Genomic DNA, 19,692 nt, shown 5'->3' on the forward strand with positions numbered 1-19,692 from the left:
CGAAAAAGGCGGCACGGGAATCGAGGCGTCTCTGCCTTATCCCATCCGAGTACCGCGGCCTTCTCCGCTTCGCGCGCTTCCCGAAATTCGGATCCCACTAAATCCGCTAACCGCAGGGCAACTTGTCAGACGGAAGATCTCCTGCGATCCGTCGCTCGGAAATCTCCAAGTTCATAAAGTTCACTCGACAGATATAAAGAATGGATCAAGGGGACTGAAAGAAAAGTTGACACCCTCACTTAAAAGTCATTGATCCAGAGTAAGACACATTTACAGCACCAGAAAACAGGTCGGAAAGATTATGAACTCCTTCCTCACTCAAACCTCGATCCATTCGGGGGCTAATGATGAAGTCATGTACCTGGGGTAGGGTCATGGACCTGTCCAAGGTACCCTCCCCGAGGACATCTTTAGAAGAAGCCGTCTTCCAGTCGACCTAGAGGGACTCCACTCGACGGACTGGAAGACACTCGACGAACTTGAAGACACTCGACCATGAAGACTCACTCGACCACCAGGAGTTCAAGATATACTCTGTATCCAAACGGTCTGTAATTAAGTAGTCTTTATGGTCATGATGACACTTTATGTAAGGCGTTACCAGTAACGTCAGGCCTTAATGTACTTTAAACCCTCCGCTACGTGGGCTGGCTGGGGTCTTGGCATCCTCTATATAAGCCACCCCCCTCCACTGGCAGAAGGGTTCGCACCCCTGTAACTCTCACACATATAATCCAGTCGACCGCCTCCGGGCACCGAGACGTAGGGCTGTTACTTCCTCCGAGAAGGGCCTGAACTCGTAAAACACTTGCGTGAACAACTACTCCATAGCTAGGATCTTGCCTCTCCTTTAGTACCCCCTACACTACTGTCAGACTTAGAACCACGACACCAGCATCGGAGACGAGGACGACAAAGGGGTGGCCATGGCTGAGTCAAGGACGACCAGACGGTGGCCAAATGGAAGAACAACAATAGCTCCTACAGCCGGATCAGCCGCCACTGCGTCCGCATAGATCTAAGTCGTCACCACCGGTTGTGGTGAGGCTAGACGAGGTGATTGTCCTAAAGGTAGCGGTGACCGAGTAAATAGGTGTGTGTGAGGGGGGGGGGGGCTAGATTTGGCACCGTGCGCTGCGCCCGATTTGCATCTCCTGCCATCCCCACTCACTTTCGCCCTGCCCGCTTGCGCTGCGACAGTTTCTAGCGAGCCAGGCTGAGGGCTGCTTTAAGCTTCGTGCAGATGCGAGCCAACCCACTGTGTTCGCAACCGAACACACACTTCGTGGCCCAACTGGGCCTGGTTGCGATTATGTGGGCAACCGAATGCGCCCTTAGAGGTTTTGGGTGGGAACGTGCGGTGAGAGTCTAAGTATGAGATCAAGTAGTGAGAATTTAGGTATGAGATCGAGCAGTCAGGCGCGTACATGATGGATGTACATACCCCTACAAACCTTGTACCCGTTTGCTTTTGCTTTCGGTTTGTGAGAATTCGAACTATGAAACCGGCTTTCGGTTTGTGATAATTCGAACGATCGAGCCAACTTTCAGTTTATGAGAATTCGAACGATCGAACCGGCCCGCGGACGTTTGGAGGATGGCACCGAAGTGTCCGGACGTTTGGAGGATGGCATCGAAGTGTCCGGACCGTGATCCGGAGGTTTACGGGCTGTTTGATGCACGGGCTTGGAGATGCCCTAACCCAAGAACTTGTTCTTTTTTTTTTCTTTTTTTTTTGAAGTTACCCAAGAACTTGTTCTACCCTTTCCGTAGATCGGCGCCTATGGTACAAGGTTGGTTACATTCTTCCTTCGCCTTCACGTCTTACGCTTATTGCTACGCATTTTTACTGCACTAGTGCGGTAGTGCTACGAGCCCTGCATCTCCATGCACGGAGGACGAGCTCTAGCTAGCTATGCACTCTGCAGTCAGTGCTAGTGTACACCTGAACAGAACTGCTCTCGTGGGTGGGCGTACGCCTCTGCTAGACCGCGTGCACCACGAAGTTGCCGCTGTCCTCCTCGTCGTCGTCCCACCTGCCGGAGTCCGACACGTCCCTCCTCCGGCTGCCTTTCTTCGCCTCGAGCAGCGGCGCGCCGCCGTCGACGTAGTCCAGCTGGCACGCCTCTGCCTGAGCAGACATCTTGTCGCACCGGATGAGGTGCTGCAGGACCTCCTTCATGGACGGCCGCGCCGGAGGGTTCTCCCCCGTGCAGATCACGCCGAGGGTGAACACGGCCAGGATGTCCGCCATGTTGGCCGGGTCACGGATGTGCTCGTCGACCACGTCGCTGAACGGAGGGCCTTTCTGGTACCGCCGCCACGCCCACTCCGCCAGGCAGAAGTCGGCGCCGCCGTCGTTCGCGACCTTGCCGGTGATCAGCTCCAGCAGAACCACACCGAAGCTGTAAACGTCGACCTTCTCGTTCACCTTCAGCCTGGAAGCATACTCTGCACAAGATCACCCCAGTTAGCACTACAATCAATAATGATTTTTCACAAGTTGAGATGGCAACTTAATGAACACTTTGAGCTTCTCACCTGGGGCCATGTACCCAAACGTGCCGCCGATGGCTGACACGGACTCTAGCTCGCCGGACTTGACAAGCATCCGGGCGAGCCCAAAGTCGGCGATCTTGGCACGGAACTCCGGATCCAGCAAGATGTTGCTGGACTTGACGTCCCGGTGCACGATCGACTGCGCGGAGTCGTGGTGCATGTAGCTGAGCCCCTTGGCCGAGTCGATGGCGATGGCCAGCCTCGTCGGCCAGTCCAGCGGCGCCGGCGCGCCCTGGCGGTCAAGGTGGTGCAGCCACCGGTCGAGGCTGCCGTTCTCCATGTACTCGTAGACCAGCAGCTTCACGTCATGGCTGGAGATGCAGCAGAGCAGCCTCACGATGTTGTTGTGCCGGATGTTGCCCAGCACCTTCACCTCCGACTCGAACTCCTTGTCGAACTTCGCTTCCAGCTTCCTTGCGTTCCATATCTTCTTCACGGCCACCATCCTGCCGCCTCCGCCGTGCTCCTCGTCGCCGCCGCCGCCGGCACGGGCAGGCAGGTGGATGCGGTACACCTTCCCGGACCCGCCGCTGCCGATCACGTTTTCCTCACGGATGTTGTTGAGCACATCGGACTCGGTGAAGCCCAGTTGGGTGAACTGCGTCATCTTCCAGTCGGTCACCTCCTGCTGCTCCTTCCGCCGCCGGAAGAGCAGGCATGCGATGCCCACGCTTCCGACGAGAACAATGCCGGCGAGCATGGAGAAGAGGACGATCAAGCCCCTCGAGAGCTCGTCACGGGCACTGCCGCATTTCGGGAGGTCTACTCCCGAGCCTTTCCTAGCACAGAGCCCGTGGTTGCCGAGGAAGCTGGTCTCGTATGCCGCGCTCTGCAGCGAGAGCGGCACCACGCCGGTGAGCTGGTTTGACGACATGTTGAGGTTGTTGAGTTTCAGGTTGTTGAAGTCGGGCGGTATGACACCGGTGATTTCATTGCCGGACAAATCAAGGATCGTCAGCGATGGAAGCAACCCGATACTGGAAGGTGGAATGGTGCCAGACATCCGGTTGCCGCTCAAGTTGAGAGAATTGAGCTTCTGCAACACGTTGACTGATGTTGGTATGGAACCAGTTAGCTGGTTGCCTGACATCAACAGATCAGTAAGGTTGGCAAACTTGCTCATGCTGTCCGGTAGCTTGCCGGAGAGCTGGTTGTTCTCCGCCTTGAACACACCCAGCCCGGTTGCCGACGTGGGGAAGGAGCCAGAGAATCTGTTGTTCCCCATCTCAATCCGCGAGATGTTATCAGATAGCACGGCCGGTAGAGCCCCGGTGAAACCGTTGTTGTGTATCATCAGAGTGGTCAACTTCGGAAATGACCATATCTTCTCCGGGAACTCGCCGGAGAAGCGGTTGTTGTAGAGCATGATGTTGTTCAGCAGGACGCAGTCGCCGAGGTTCTTCGGGAGCTCGCCGTAGAAGCTGTTGTTGAAGACGACGATGTCGTCGAGCTTCCCGTTGGCGCATAGTGACTCCGGGAGCGGGCCAGAGAGCTGGTTGTTGCAGACCTCGAGGTTGACGAGCGGCGAGTGCTTCCCGAGCTCCCGCGGGAGCTCGCCGGAGAGCTTGTTTTCAAATAGCCGGATGTCCCTGAGTTTGGGCAGCGTCGCTATGCTTGCCGGAATGGTGCCGGTGAGCTGATTGGTGTACATGAACAATATGCTGAGGTTCTTGAGGTTACCAATGTCTTCCGGTATTTCTCCGGCGAGCTTGTTCACCGATACATCAATCTCTATTAAATTCACCGCCGAGATATTGCGCGGAAGCTCGCCGGTGAGTCCGTTGGTGAACAGGTACAACTTCTCGAGCTTTGGGTGCTGCCAGACCCAAGCCGGGATCTCGCCGGTGAGGTTGTTCGCCGTCATAGCGAGTATCTGGAGCTTCACTAGGCTCGAGTAATTCTTCGGGATCTCGCCGGTCATGTTCATGCCGGACATCCAGAGGTAGCTCAGGTTGGTTAGATTGGCGAACTCGCGCGGCGCCGGCGCCGGCGCGAAAGGGTTCGAGGCAAGCGTCAGCTCCTCAAGGCCGGCGAGCTTGCTTATCTCGGCCGCCGGATACGCCCCGGTGAACTGGTTCGTGTCAAGAATCAGCGACTTCAGCGCCGTTAGCCCCGCTACCGCCGCTGGCACGGCGCCGGAGAAGTGGTTAGCCGACAGGTTGAGGCGCTCCATCGCCCGCGACAGCCGGCCGATGTCATCCGGGAGGACCCCGTCGAATCCGTTGTTGGAGAGGTCGAGGAACTGGAGCTGGGAGCAGCGGTACAGCGCGGGGAAGCCGCCGGTGAGGTTGTTGTTGGAGAGGTCGAGGCGGGTCAGGTTCGCCAGGTCGCACACGGACGCCGGCACGTTGCCGCTAATGTTCAGCCCCGGCAAGGATACCCCCGTGACCACGCGCCCGGCGCCGGCGCCCTCGCAGGCGACGCCGGTCCAGTTGCAGTGGTTGGCGTGGGCGGCGGGGTCCCACGACGCGAGCTGCGCGGGGTTACCCCAGTCCTTCTTGATTGCCAGGAGCGCGGCCCGGTCACCGGAGGTGGGCTGCGAGCTCGACTCGCCGGCCAGCAGGAGGACGGCGAGGAGCAAAAGGGGGAGGGGAGGATAGGTTCTCGGCATTATTTTAGTCGGAAGTTGCTTGGGCGGCCGGTGAGGTACTGACCGGTGAGCTGAGGTGTGGTGAGCTGAGGTGTGGGGAGTGACGAGTGGCTCATATACGTGTGAAAAGGCAGGGTGCGGCGCTAGTCAACGAGTCGTCGGTCGTCGGCGTGGGGGCATGCGCTGATGCGCCTCAGTGGTGGTGGGGAGGAATGATTGATTAGTGGCCACTTACTGAACGCTCATCGGCTTGGTTCTGCCTGTCCATCTGTTAGTGATGAACGAGATGCTGGCCATTGCGACTGCTATTAGTGATGAACGAGATGCTGGCTATTGCGACTGCTATTGCATTAATATTATCCGGTTACGTTTCTTCTCTTTTTGTTCGTATCTGAGACGATGACTGGCCGGATGGCATGCGTGATGGATGGATTGTCTAGGGTGTGGTACCGTTGGAAGGGGAGCACTAAACTAGTCACGTGATGTCAGTCGACAAGAGTTTGGTTAGTCATGGGTGTATCCACCGGGTTTGGTCCATTTCTGGGATACCTATCCTCACACAAGATAGCGTGCATAGCTTGCAAAACATATATTTTCCTTCATCCGAAAAACTTGTCCAATCTTATCCCTCAAATGAATAATGAATGTATCTGTCACTAACTTAGTGCCCCAACTTTGTCCCTCAAATGAATGTATCTAGCACTAACTTAATGCTAGATATTAGTACATCCATTTAAGGAACAAACTTTTTCGGACGGGGTGAGTATCTTCTATTGGCAAGTTAACATAAACTAAAACAAATTAGATGGAAACAATGGTCGATGGAAAGAGCAAATTCTTCTACCGCAACTTTCGGGAAACGTTCTACGCCTTGCAAGTCGCAGCCGGCGAAGGGACGCCGGCGGACGAGGCGGGCTACGTCTCCGTCGCGGCGGTCTGGGTCGGGCTGGACGACATCTCCGGCGGAGGATCGGGGCCGGTGGTGAGGATTGGAGCAAGGGTGAAGGACGCCGAGGGTCTGCGTGCGGGAAAGGTTGGAGGGCGGTGGTGTTGGGAAACGTTGCATGGAAAACAAACAAAATTCTACGCACACGCAATGATCTATCCATGGAGATGCATAGCAACGAGGGGGAAGAGTGTGTCTACGTACCCTCGTAGACCGTAAGCGGAAGCGTTTCACAACGCGGTTGATGTAGTTGAACTTTCTTCGCGATCCGACCGATCGAGTACCGAACATACGACACCTCCACGTTCAGCACACGTTCAGCTCGGTGACGTCTGCGCCTTCTTGATCCAGCAAGACGACGAGGTAGTGGATGAGTTTCGACAGGACAACGGCGTGGTGACGATGATGATGAAGTGATCTCAGCAGGACTTCGCCTAAGCACTATGAAAATATGACCGGGGTGTAAACCGTGGAGGGGGGGTGCCGCACACGGCTAAGACAATGTTTTGTTGTGCTAGGCGCCCCCCTCCCTCATATATATAGGTGGGGATGGAGGGAGTAGCCAGGAGGGCGCCCCAAGTAGGTCGAATCCTACTTGGGGTCTTCCCCAAGTGGCGCCCTCCTTTCCTTATATAGGTGAGGGGGAAAGACAGGGGAGGGAGGCCCCCCCCTTTCCTTTCTCCCATGAGAGGGAAAGGCGGGAGGGGCTAGCCCTCCCCCTTTCCTTCCCTAGGGCTGGCCGGCCAGGGAAAGGGGCGCACCAGCCCCCTGTGGGCTGGTTTGTCTCTCCCTTGGCCCTTTAAGCCCATATACATACCGAGGGATGTCCAGAACCCCTTCCGGTGACCCGATGGCTATCCGGTGCATCCTGAAACCCTTCCGATGTCCAAATACCAACGTCCTATATATCAACCTTTACCTCTCGATCATTTAGAGACTCCCCGTCATGTCTGTGATCTCATCTGGGACACCGAACAACATTCAGTCACCAAATCATATAACTCATATAACATTATATCGTCAACGAACGTTAAGCGTGTGGACCCTACAGGTTCGAGAACTATGTAGACATGACCGAGACACCTCTCCGGTGAATAACCAATAGCGGAACTTGGATGCCCATATTGGCTCCTACATATTCTACGAAGATCTTTATCGGTCAAACCGTTATGACAACATATGTAATTCCCTTTGTCCATTGGTATGTTACTTGCCCGAGATTCGATCGTCGGTATCTCTATACCTAGTTCAATCTCGTTACCGGCAAGTCTCTTTACTCGTTCCGTAATACATCACCTCATAACTAACTGCTTAGTCATTTTCTTGCAAGCTTATGATGTGTATTACCGAGAGGGCCCAGAGATACCTCTCCGATACTCGGAGTGACAAATCATAATCTCGATCTATGCCAACTCAACTAACACCTTTGGAGATACATGTAGAGCATCTTTATGATCACCCAGTTACGTTGTGATGTTGGATAGCACACAAGGTATTCCTCCGGTATCCGGGAGTTGCATAATCTCATAGTCGAAGGAATATGTATTTGACATGAAGAAAGCAATAGCAATAAACTGAACGATCATTATGCTAAGCTAACGGATGGGTCTTGTCCATCACATCATTCTCCTAATGATGTGATCCCGTTATCAAATGACAACACATGTCTATGGTTAGGAAACCTTAACCATCTTTGATCAACGAGCTAGTCTAGTAGAGGCTTACTAGGGACACGGTATTTGTTTATGTATTCACACATGTATTTAAGTTTCCAATCAATACAATTCTAGCATGAATAATAAACCTTTATCATGAATAAGGAAATATAAAATAACAACTTTATTATTGCCTGTAGGGCATATTTCCTTCGGTCTCCCACTTGCACTAGAGTCAATAATCTAGTTCACATCACCATGTGATTAACACTCATAGTTCACATCACCATGTGACTAACACCCAAAGAGTTTACTAGAGTCTATAATCTAGTTCACATCGCCATGTGATTAACACCCAAAGAGTACTAAGGTGTGATCATGTTTTGCTTGTGAGAGAGGTTTAGTCATCGGGTCTGCCACATTCAGATCTGTATGTATTTTGCAAATTTCTATGTCTACAATGCTATGCATGGAGCTACTCTAGCTATTTTTTTGACAGAAAGACTGTAAGGGAACCCCCTACAGTATAATTGGTGAAACAAACCCAAATTGTAAGTACCATGCCTTGAACCTGGGTGGGTGGGAAGGCATCAACCCCTTCCCACCACTAGGCTATGCCTTAGTCTGCTAATCTAACTAATTGCTCCCACTTTCAATGTGTATCAAGTATGAGAATCAGAGTCATCCGAATTGATGTTAAAGCTTGCATCGACGTAACGCTTTACAATGAACTCTTTATCATCCAAGAAAAATTTCCTTAGTCCTCTTAGGTAACTAAGGATAATTTTGAACACCCTTATCAAACTCATGGCAAGGTACACAATAGGTCTGGTACACAACATGGCATACTTTATAGAACCTATGACTGAGGCATAGGGAATGACTTTCATTCTCTCTCTATCTTCTGTCGTGGTAGGGCTTTGAGTCTTACTCAACTTCACACCTTGTAACGCAGGCAAGAACCCTTTCTTTGACTGATCCATTTTGAACTTCTTCAAAACTTTATCAAGGTATGTGCTTTGTGAAAGTCCTATTAAGCGTCTCGATCTATCTCTATAGATCTTGATGCCCAATATATAAGCAGCTTCACAGAGGTCTTTCATTGAAAAATTCTTATTCAAGTATTCTTTTATGCTATCCAGAAATTCTATATCATTTCCAATCAACAATATGTCATCCACATATAATATCAGAAATGCTACAGAGCTCCCACTCACTTTCTTGTAAATACAGGCTTCACCATAAGTCTGCATAAAACCATATACTTTGATCACCTCATCAAAGCGTATATTCCAACTCCGAGATGCTTGCACCAGTCCATAGATGGATCGCTGGAGCTTGCACACTTTGTTAGCACCTTTAGGATCGACAAAACCTTCTGGTTGCATCATATACAACTCTTCTTTAAGATATCCATTAAAGAATGCAATTTTTACATCCATTTGCCAGATTTCATAATCATAAAATACGACAATTGCTAACATGATTCGGATTGACTTAAGCATCACTATGGGTAAGGAAGTCTCATCGTAGTCAACTCATTGAACTTGTCGAAAACCTTTTGCGACAAGTCGAGCTTTGTAGACAGTAATATTACCATCGGCGTCAGTCTTCTTCTTGAAGATCCATTTATTTTCTATGGCTTGCCAAATCATCGGGCAAGTCCACCAAAGTCCGTACTTTGTTTTCATACATGGATCCCATCTCAGATTTCATGGCCTCAAGCCATCATCGGAATCTAGGATCATCATAGCTTCTTCATAGTTCGTAGGTTTGTCTTGGTCTAATAACATGACTTCCAGGACAGGATTACCGTACTACTCTGGTGCTGATTGTGCTCTGGTTGACCTATGAGGTTCAGTAGCAACTTGATCTGAGGTTTCATGATCATTATCATTTGCTTCCTCTCTAGTTGGTGTAGGCATCATGGCAACGGATTTCTCTGATGTGCCACTTTCCAATTTGAGAGAAGGTACAACTACCTCATCCAGTTATACTCTCCTCCTACTCACTTCTTTCGAGAGAAACTCCTTCTCTAGAAAGGATCCATTCTTAGCAACAAATATCTTGCTTTCGGATCTGTGGTAGAAGGTGTACCCAATTGTTTCCTTAGGGTATCCTATGAAGGCGCACTTCTCCGATTTGGGTTCGAGCTTATCAGGCTAAAGCCTTTTGACATAAGTGCCGCAACCCCAAACTTTAAGAAACGACAACTTAGGTTTCTTGCCAAACCACAGTTCATACGGTGTCGTCTCAATGGATTTAGATGGTGCCCATTTTAACGTGAATGTTGTTGTCTCCAATGCATAACCCCAAAACGATAGTGGTAAATCGGTAAGAGACATCATAGAACGCACCATATCTAATAAAGTACGGTTACGACATTCGGACACACCATTACGTTGTGGTCTTCTAGGTGGCGTGAGTTGTGAAACAATTCCACATTGTTTTAAATGAAGGCCAAACTCGTAACTCAAATATTCGCCTCCACGACCAGATCATAGAAACTTTATTTTCTTGGTACGATGATTCTCCACTTCACTCTGAAATTCTTTGAACTTTTCAAATGTTTCAGACTTGTGTTTCATCAAGTAGATATACCCATACCTACTCAAATCATCTATGAAGGTCAAAAAATAATGATACTGCCGCGTGCCTCAACACTCATCAGACCGCATACATCGGTATGTATTATTTCCAATAAGTCATTAGCTCGCTCCATTGTTCTGGAGAACCGAGTTTTAGTCATCTTGCCCATGAGGCATGGTTCGCAAGCATCAAATGATTCATAATCAAGTGGTTCAAAAAGTCCATCTGCATGGAGTTTGTTCATGCGCTTTACACCAATATGACTTAAACGACAGTGCCACAAGTTTGTTGTACTATCATTATCAACTTTGCATCTTTTGGCATCAATATTATCAATATGTGTATCACTACGATCGAGATTCAATAAACCATTTACATTGGGTGTATGACCATAGAAGGTTTTATTCATGTAAACAGAACAATAATTATTCTCTGACTTAAATGAATAATCGTATTGCAATAAACATGATCAAATCATATTCATGCTCAACGCAAACACCAAATAACATTTATTTAGGTTCAACGCTAATCCCGAAGGTAGAGTGAGTGTGTGAGGGTCATCGTATAAACCTTGGAATCATTTCCAACACACATCGTCACCTCGCCCTTAACTAGTCTCTGTTTATTCTGCAACTCCTGTTTTGAGTTACTAATCTTAGCAACTGAACTAGTATCAAATACCTAGGGGCTACTATGAATACTAGTAAGGTACACATCAATAACATGTATATCAAATATACCTTTGTTCACTTTGCCATCCTTCTTATCTGCCAAGTATTTGGGGTAGTTCCTCTTCTAGAGACCATTCCCTTTGCAGTAGAGGCACTCAGTTTCAGGCTTGGGTCCAGCTTTAGGTTTCTCCCGGGAGTGGCAACTTGCTTGCCATTCTTCTTGAAGTTCCCTTTCTTTCCCTTGCCCTTTTTCTTGAAACTAGTGATCTTGTTAACCATCAACACTTGATGCTCTTTCTTGATTTCTACCTTCGCCGATTTCAGCATCGCGAAGAGCTCAGGAATTGTTTTAGTCATCCCTTGTATATTATAGTTCATCACGAAGTTCTAGTAGCTTGGTGATAGTGACTAGAGAACTCTGCCAATCACTGTATTATCTAGAAGATTAACTCCCATTTGATTCAAGCGATTGTAGTACCCAGACATTCTGAGCACAAGCTCACTGGCTGACCTATTCTCCTCCATCTTGTAGGCAAAGTACTTGTCAGAGGTCTCATACCTCTCGACACGGGCATGAGTCTGAAATACCAATTTCAGCTCTTGGAACATCTCATATGCTTTGTGGCGTTCAAAAGGTTTTTGAAGTCCCGATTCTAAGCCGTAAAGCATGGCGCACTAAACTATTATGTAGTCATCATATCGAGCTTGCCAAACGTTCATAACATCTACATCTGCTCCTACAATAGGTCTATCACCTAGCGGTGCATCAAGGACATAATTCTTCTGTGTAGCAATGAGGATAATCCTCACATCATGGACCCAGTCCGCATCATTGCTACTATCATCTTTAAACTTAGTTTTCTCTAGGAACATATGAAATAATAGGGGAGCTACAACGCGAGCTATAGATCTACAACATAATTTGCAAAAACTATCAGGACTAAGTTCATGATAAATTTAAGTTCAATTAATCAAATTACTAATGAGCTCCCACTTAAAATAACAACCCTCAGGTTATCTAAGTGATACATGATCCAAATCAACTAACCCATGACCGATCATCACTTGAGATGGGGTAGTCATCAATGGTGAACATCTCTATGTTGATCATATCTACTATATGACTCACATTCGACATTTCAGTCTCTAGTGTTCCGAGACCATCACTACTGCAGGATGCTGCTGATGCGACTCTACGATCAGAGACCCTTTAACAAAATTGTGTGCGATGCATTAATCGCAAATGGTGGTGTAAAAAACCGTCAAAAAAGGTGCAAAACATTTGCGATGACGGATGCATCAAACACGGTTCAGATTTTAGTTTCCTGTGTGATGTAGGGCATACGGTTCAGTGCAATTAACCATTTGTGATGAGGAGCAACAAAAGAAACAGGCAGCCAGATGAAGGTGTGTGTGATAAATAGCATATGGTTCACTAGGATGAACTGTTTATGATTAGGTAACACAAAAGAAACGGTCAACCAAATCAAGGTGTGTGCGATATACGGCATGCGGTTCACGCTGATGAACTGTTTGTGTTGAGACAAGAGAACATAAACGGTTCAGAAATGTGTGTGATACGCGTCAAACAGGTCTGTAATCAGAAATGTGTGCGAAGACCGATAAAAACACAAACGATTGCTGCTAATAAGACATGTGTGTTGTGCGATAGGATTGGATACACAACAACAACAACAACAACAACAACAACACCACCAACAACAACACACACACACTTATAAGGACATGGTTGCATAACCAAATTAAACATCCACTTATATAGGTGGCTACTATAACCATGGCATTTGCACACACCAAATTAAACTATTACATGCATAATTACATAGGTGGCTACTACACACATTCGTTTCCACACACCAAAGTAACTATATATTACATGCATGATTAACTAGCATAAACGATCATCTGATCATCATCTACTGCTTGTGACGCTTGCTCTGTTTGTGGCTCGATCTGGGCTCATCGATTTGGGTAACGAGGCACTTCCTCATGTCAACGATCCGCGTGTGCATCTCGTAGCATGTGTACATGCTCTTGGCCGCGAACCTGAGGTTAGGTTCGTCCAGTCGTTGCATCCACGCCCTATGTAGTAGGGGTCATGATGGACAAGGCGAGTTCAACCAGGGAGTCCTTCGTGCTGCCCCAGACCCTGTAGTGCTCACGGATTTTGACAAGGTTCTTGCAGGCCAAGCCCGTAACATTGAGCGCTTTTACATCGTCAGTGGTTTCCACCATGGCGAACTTGTAGTCGGTGCTGTTGACAAACCTGTTGAAACGGTCGCAAGGCTCTCTGGCCATGTAGTAGTGGTAGATGAGGACATGATGGCGCACGCACAACTGGGCGGCGACAACCTTCTGATATATGCCGACCACCTTGTACTTGTCTCCAGCAAGCAAGTGCTCGACAATGTTGATGTAGTCGTCCACCACGGCTGGGTCGATGGTGTACACCACCGAGAGATCCTTCTCCTTCGCGTGGGTCTCCACTTTATGCTCGCCGAACTCCATTGGAGCGCCGCTAGACATCCCCTCTATATGTGTCGTCATGGGTGTGCTTGTTGCATTGTGGGGCGCGATCGAAAGGTTGAAGAGACTAAGGTTATAATGGCCGCGAGAATTAAAGGGGAGGCCGGACGGGCTAGAATATCGATCGACACGCCCTGATGGCAGTTCTAATTCGCAGCGCGTAACTCCATCGTGCCGCACGTAACTGCATCGCGTGGCAACGCGCGCGACGCAACCGCATGCATATGGCCCCCCCGACGTGATTGTGCGCAGGCCCAACAGTTGGCAAAGCATGCGTGAAGGGATGCGAGCAGAGCGCTCCGCGGTCACCTCAACGGCAAGCAACCATATATATGCATATAGCAGTTGAACACGCAAGGAAAAGCTGTCCACAACCGAGCGCGCCGACGGAAGCGAGCAGAGAACGCCGCGGTGCCTAACAGCGAGCAGAGGCTGGCGCCGTGTGGGTTGTGGGAAAACGCTTGCTGGTATATAACCTCAAATTTAACCAACAAAATGTTAATGCATGTTACAAAAATTATATAACTGGAAACTATGTTCAAAAACGAATCCGATGATATAATCTTTAGCGACATGCATTCGTATTTTATTAATCAAATACTACTTATAAACCAGGATGGGCATATAGTAGTTAATTAAATCGCAAACGTTTTTTTATTAAACGTATGTGTACGTGTCCTTTCGTCCTTCTCTCGCACGTCTTGTCACCCCGCTGCCACAGACAGTTCAAACGCAATCTTGAGCAGCGTGCGGGGGCGTTCTTTTGGCCAAACGGTGCTGAGCCCGTTCCCACACAACCGTGCAGGTTCCCGCGCAAGCTTCCCGCCCGACTTGGTGAAATCCCCCCAAATCCCAATGCTTATCAGCCTACTACATAAACCCTCATGGTGGGCGACCCCTGCGTCGCATTTTCCCCTCCCTCCTTGTAGCTTATCTCGTCTGCTTCTCCCAAAATTGGCAATGGCATCAGACCGCCGTCGTCGCTCAGCCACTCCACCGTCATCAGAGCACAACTCCAGCTGGGAGGCTACACCACGGCAGCGGTGCAGCCCCCGGCATAGTGTAGTGCACACGGCGTCCCAGTTGGGTGTGCACGGAACACGCACCACATGCTCAGCCACCGGTGCCCGTCGGCAGCTGTTGCCGGCCGCCGTTGCCTCCACAGCTCCGTCGAAAGCCAGGGCCATCGCCTGCTCCGCCGCCACGGCCCGAAGGTGGGAGATGGATGTCGTGGCCGCCACCCCACTGCCAGCCATCGTGGCCATCACCCGCTCCGCCACCGCGACCCGAAGGCGAGAGGTGGTGGTCGTGGCCGCCACCCCATCATCGTCTGCCGTGACCGCCAGCTCACCATTGACCGTCGGGATCATCACCCACTCTGCCACCACCACCCGTAGGAGGGAGGCGGAGGTGGAGGCCCGCACGTGCGGCAACGACCTTGCGCGCTACATCCAGTTCCTGCGGGAGGAGGAGGAGGAGGAGCGTCTCGTCAATCACACAAAGAGCCTTACCACCATTGTGGCCGCGGCACACGCCAAGGAAGAGGCAAGGAATCAGGAGATCTACGAGTAGTCCAGCCGCTTCGAGAGGGGTCGTCTGGAGCGGCAGAGGGCGTTCGAGGTGAGCGTCGCTAAAGGTGTAGCAGCGGCAGGCACCGATTGCAGTTGTCTAGCTCGTCGGTAGGCTCCTCCTCCTCCTCTTCCTCTTACTAAATGCGCTCGACAGAGGAGAGGCTGCCGGAAGTAGTACAAAGCCCCTCCGTAGTAGTAGTATTTAGGGGCTATTTTGTTCAGTTCATATGACTATAGATGTGGTGGAACTGTACAACATACTTAAAATTAGCTAGTATATATAGTTGAACTAGCTATTTTAGTATGTGGTTGGCAATAATTGGGGAAAAGTTTGGTCGGTTCAGCTGTAAAGTTGAACTGTTCGTATAAATTAAGCACAACTGTTTAATCTATGAATGAAATCTATGCTTAATTACTGAATTTTAGTTGCATATTTTGACAAATCGCAGTGTTACAAGGATTGACAAATGGCAATGTTACTAGATCAACAAATGTCAATCTTTCTAGTTTGACAAATGGCAATATACCTAATATGACAGATGAAAATCTTACCAAATTTTCTGTACGTGGTTGCACACGGGTCATCCAAAAAAACCGTTTGCGTTGAAGGGAGGTAGAAATCCTACTTGCCAAATTTTCTCTTGGCTTAGCGCTGAAGTCTCACTTTGCATACCTTATTCAATCTGAACCGTTTGCGTTGAAGAGTTGGACAAATCCCGTGCAACGAATTTTCCCTTGGCTTACTGTGGAAGACCATAGCTCTCACTTTGCATACATGTGTTCTATCTCAAACGTTTGCGATGAAGAGATGCACAAATCCTGCTCGGCACATTTTCCCTTGGCTTAGTGGGGAAGCTGTCAGTGTAAATACGGGTGTTCTATCTAAAACATTTGCGATGTTAGAGTGGCAGCTAGTTATTTCAAAATGTCTTTGTTGACTGTTATTCGAGTGCACCTTCTCTCAAAATGGACACGAAAATTACCACAACATGTGGGGTGCCATTCCATGATAGCATGCCAAGTTTCATGAATTTCACACGAGGTTTGCATTTACTAGAATTTAAAAACAAAGTATCTCAATGTTTTGCCGGCAATCAATAGTGCCCTGGTGTTTGAAATTCATTCTCATTTCTTGCATGGGACCTAAGCATGCACCCGAGGACACATATTTGATTTTTCAACCAATTTATATGCACTAGAGGATGTGCATGTAGTTCAAATTTGAATTATGCACATAAAATGCCTAGAAAACCTAGTTAATATATAAAAATGTCCAAACGAACCCCGAAAAATTCCAAAATTTAACACAACACTCCTGCTGTTCTATGTTGACACTAGATTTTTTTTTTGAAAGCAATAACAGGCAACGGGCATTGTTTCATCCCCAAAGGTGGCACGTTCCCTACCGAAACCATCAAGCTTGTTGTGAGAAGCTCTGGTTTGTGAGAAGCTTATACCCAAACCTACCCCAAATGGGACAAAAACTTACCACAGCATGTTAGGTTCCGTTCAATGATAGCAATGCCAGGTTTCATGAATTTCATACGAGTTTTGGATTTACTAGAATTTAAAAACCAGGTATCTCAATGTTTGCGGTCGAGTGACGGTGGCCGGGTGTTTGATATTCATTCCCATATCTTGCATGGGACCTAAGCATGCAACCAAGGGCACAAATTTGAATTCTCAACCAATTTATATGCACTAGAGCATGTGCATGTAGTTCAAATTTGAATTATGCACACAAATGCATTGACAACTCAATTAATGCATAAGAAATAATGTGCTAAAGAACCCCGAAAAATTTGAAAATTTAACACAACACTCATGTTGTTCTATGTTGACACTAGAGAAAATATTGAAATCAAGAAGAGGCAATGGCTATCGTTTCGTCCAGAAAGGTGAAACGTTCCCTACCTAAACGATCATGCTTGTTGTGAGAAGCTCTGGTTTGTGAGAAGCTTATACCCAAACCTGCCCCAAATGGTACAAAAATAATACCACGACATGTCGGGTGTCATTCCATGATAGCATGCCAGGTTTCATGAATTTCGGACAGGTTTTGGATTTACTAGAATTTAAAAACTAGGTATCTCATTGTTTGCAGTCGAGTGACGATGGAAGGGTGTTTCACATTGATTCCTATTTCTTGCGTGGGACGTAAGCATGCAACCAAGAACACATATTCGATTTTTCAACCAATTTATATGCATTAAAGCATGTGCATGTAGTTCAAATTTGAATGATGCATATAAATGCATTGAAAACTCAACTAATGCATAAGAATGTGCTAACGAACCCTGAAAAATTCGAAAATTTAACACAACACTCATGTTTGTTCTATGTTGACACTAGAGAAAAAATTGCAATCAAGAAGAGGCAACGACTATTGTTTCGTCCAGAAAGGTGAAATGTTCCCTACCGAAACCATTAGGCTTGTTGTGAGAAGCTCTGGTTTGTGAGAAGCTTATACCCAAACCTGCTTCAAATGCGACAAAAAAATTATGATGGCATGTTGATGCCGCTCCATGATAGCATACCATGTTTCATGAATTACATACGAGTTTTGGATTTACTAGAATTTAAAAGTCAGGTATCTCAATGTTTGTGGCCGAGTGATGGTGGTCGGGTGTTTGACATTCATTTCCATTTCTTGCATGGGACCTGTTGGGGATATAACTATTAGGTATGACCCGCCCAGGAGACTGGGTTATACCTATTGCGATTCATGATATGAAGCCCACGAGGATATTGAAGATGGCGGTTCACAAGCAAGGGCCCAAGGCCCAAGGGCGACTTAAGGCCCGTAGGGGTAAACCTCCATATATATAAGACCTATATTGCAAGGCATGTATAGATAGTCACAGAGGTAACCACGTTGTCTATGAGCCGACAGGGACTCCGTGAGCCACTAGGCGTCAACGTGTGTATATAAAGGGACGCTCCGACGGTGGTTCAAGGCAAGAGACAATAGATCGAAAGCTAGGTCAAGCGGATTCACTCCCTGGTAATCGAGACATAAGCAATACTACCTCAAACTGGATTAGGCCTTTACCTTCACCGCAAGGGGCCGAACCAGTATAAACTCTCGTGTCCCTTGTCCTGTTTAACCCCTTTAAGCTAACCTAGTTGCGATGGCTCCATGACTAAGTCCTCACACTAGGACATCTGCAATGACTATTCCACGACAGTTAGCACCCACCATGGGGCCAGCGCACGGTGGTTTAGAGTTCTTAAAGGGTAGCTTCGAAGGGATCAAGGGATACGCTATGGGCCGGATGACCAAGAGTCGTCGCGGCAAGCTCTACATCGACGATGTAGGTTGGGGCCCCAAGGCCGGTTCAATTGAGTACAGGTACCGGGTCCCCTTTGACGGAATCCATGCCTTCATCGGCAAGATTAGCAAGCCGGGCCCTGAGCTGGACATCTGCACCGACATCATCGAGACGGCTCAGCGTGCGAGACCTGCCCGAGCTCAGCCCGTCGTGAAACGTGCCTTCGTGGGATTCATCCATGGAGCGGAATTTGATGAAGGATCTATGTCTGGTGGTGAGACGACCATCTATTCTGATGGTGAGTCATCCACATGCGAGACTACTTCATTGTATCAACTGCAAGATGGCAGGCTTGGGGGCTGTTCCGATGGCGACAGTATTCCAGACTCCTATGAGCCGCCGAACAGGGTTGGGATCTTTATGGCCGGTACACAGCCTGGTCAGAATTCTTCAACTGCAGCGGCAATGATCCTGGGTCAGCAGTGGCGACGGTGGCCGGGGTAGGAGGCCCTATTAGCCCGCCGGCTCAGGTTTTGACGGATTTAATGGATAAACTGATAGATCTACTGACAGCACAGGTCAACCCGGCGAATCAAGCTCAGCATAATGCAGAGATTGTAAAGTTACGTGATGAGGTAGCACTAGCCAAGGAAGACCGGGCGGCAGAGGAAGTCAGGATAGCCGCAGAACAGGCTGCCCTAGATGCTCAGGCTCAGCGGATTCAGTCAGAGGCTTTCTGGCTTACGATGGATCAAAACGCTTCAAATGAAATCATGAGGAGGAGGCAAAAGCCTCATCTACCTCCAGTTTACGAGGTGAGAAACCTCTTTTGCACACCTGGAGCGGGACCAGTAACCCGCCGCAAGCAAACCGGGTTGCAGCACCTGGGGCCGGAACGCCAGTTCAACCACGCGTGACGGAGCCACCTCGTTTGAATAACGTTCCACCTCAGCATGTGCCAACACCACCGGGTCATTATTCTAATCCTTCGGATAACATGATCGCTGCGGTGACATGACTGGCGGCTCTCCCAGTAGATGGCAACTCTCCAACGGCGGTTGAAACATGAAGGGCTAGGGAGATTCTTCAAACTGCATTGGTGCAGCAGGATGCATATTCTTACAGTCAGGATATGATTCATTCAACCCCTCGCCCAAGCCGGAGTTATAGCAGACACATGGACTCGCCGGCCATTTCAAGCAATGAACAGTGCCGTAACCAGCCACATGGGCATGATCCGGCGCGTGATGGAGCTCATAACTTGGTCGATCAGGACAGAGTGCGTTAGGAGG

At 48.7% G+C, this 19,692-nt stretch overlaps 1 protein-coding gene across 1 annotated transcript; it reads right to left on the bottom strand.

The window, feature by feature from the left end:
- Nucleotides 1–1,672: 1,672 nt before the first annotated feature.
- Nucleotides 1,673–5,249, bottom strand: LOC123156493 (receptor-like protein kinase 5). Its single transcript, XM_044574618.1, has 2 exons — nt 2,542–5,249; nt 1,673–2,451 (listed from the first exon to the last, which is right to left on the bottom strand). The coding sequence occupies exons 1-2, from the start codon at nt 5,168–5,170 to the stop codon at nt 1,985–1,987; spliced, it is 3,096 nt and encodes a 1,031-aa protein (XP_044430553.1). The 5' UTR covers nt 5,171–5,249; the 3' UTR covers nt 1,673–1,984.
- Between the last annotated feature and the right edge of the window lie 14,443 nt (nt 5,250–19,692).

The sequence above is a fragment of the Triticum aestivum genome, chromosome 7B (assembly GCF_018294505.1).
Source record: "Triticum aestivum cultivar Chinese Spring chromosome 7B, IWGSC CS RefSeq v2.1, whole genome shotgun sequence".
Lineage (NCBI taxonomy): Eukaryota > Viridiplantae > Streptophyta > Magnoliopsida > Poales > Poaceae > Triticum > Triticum aestivum.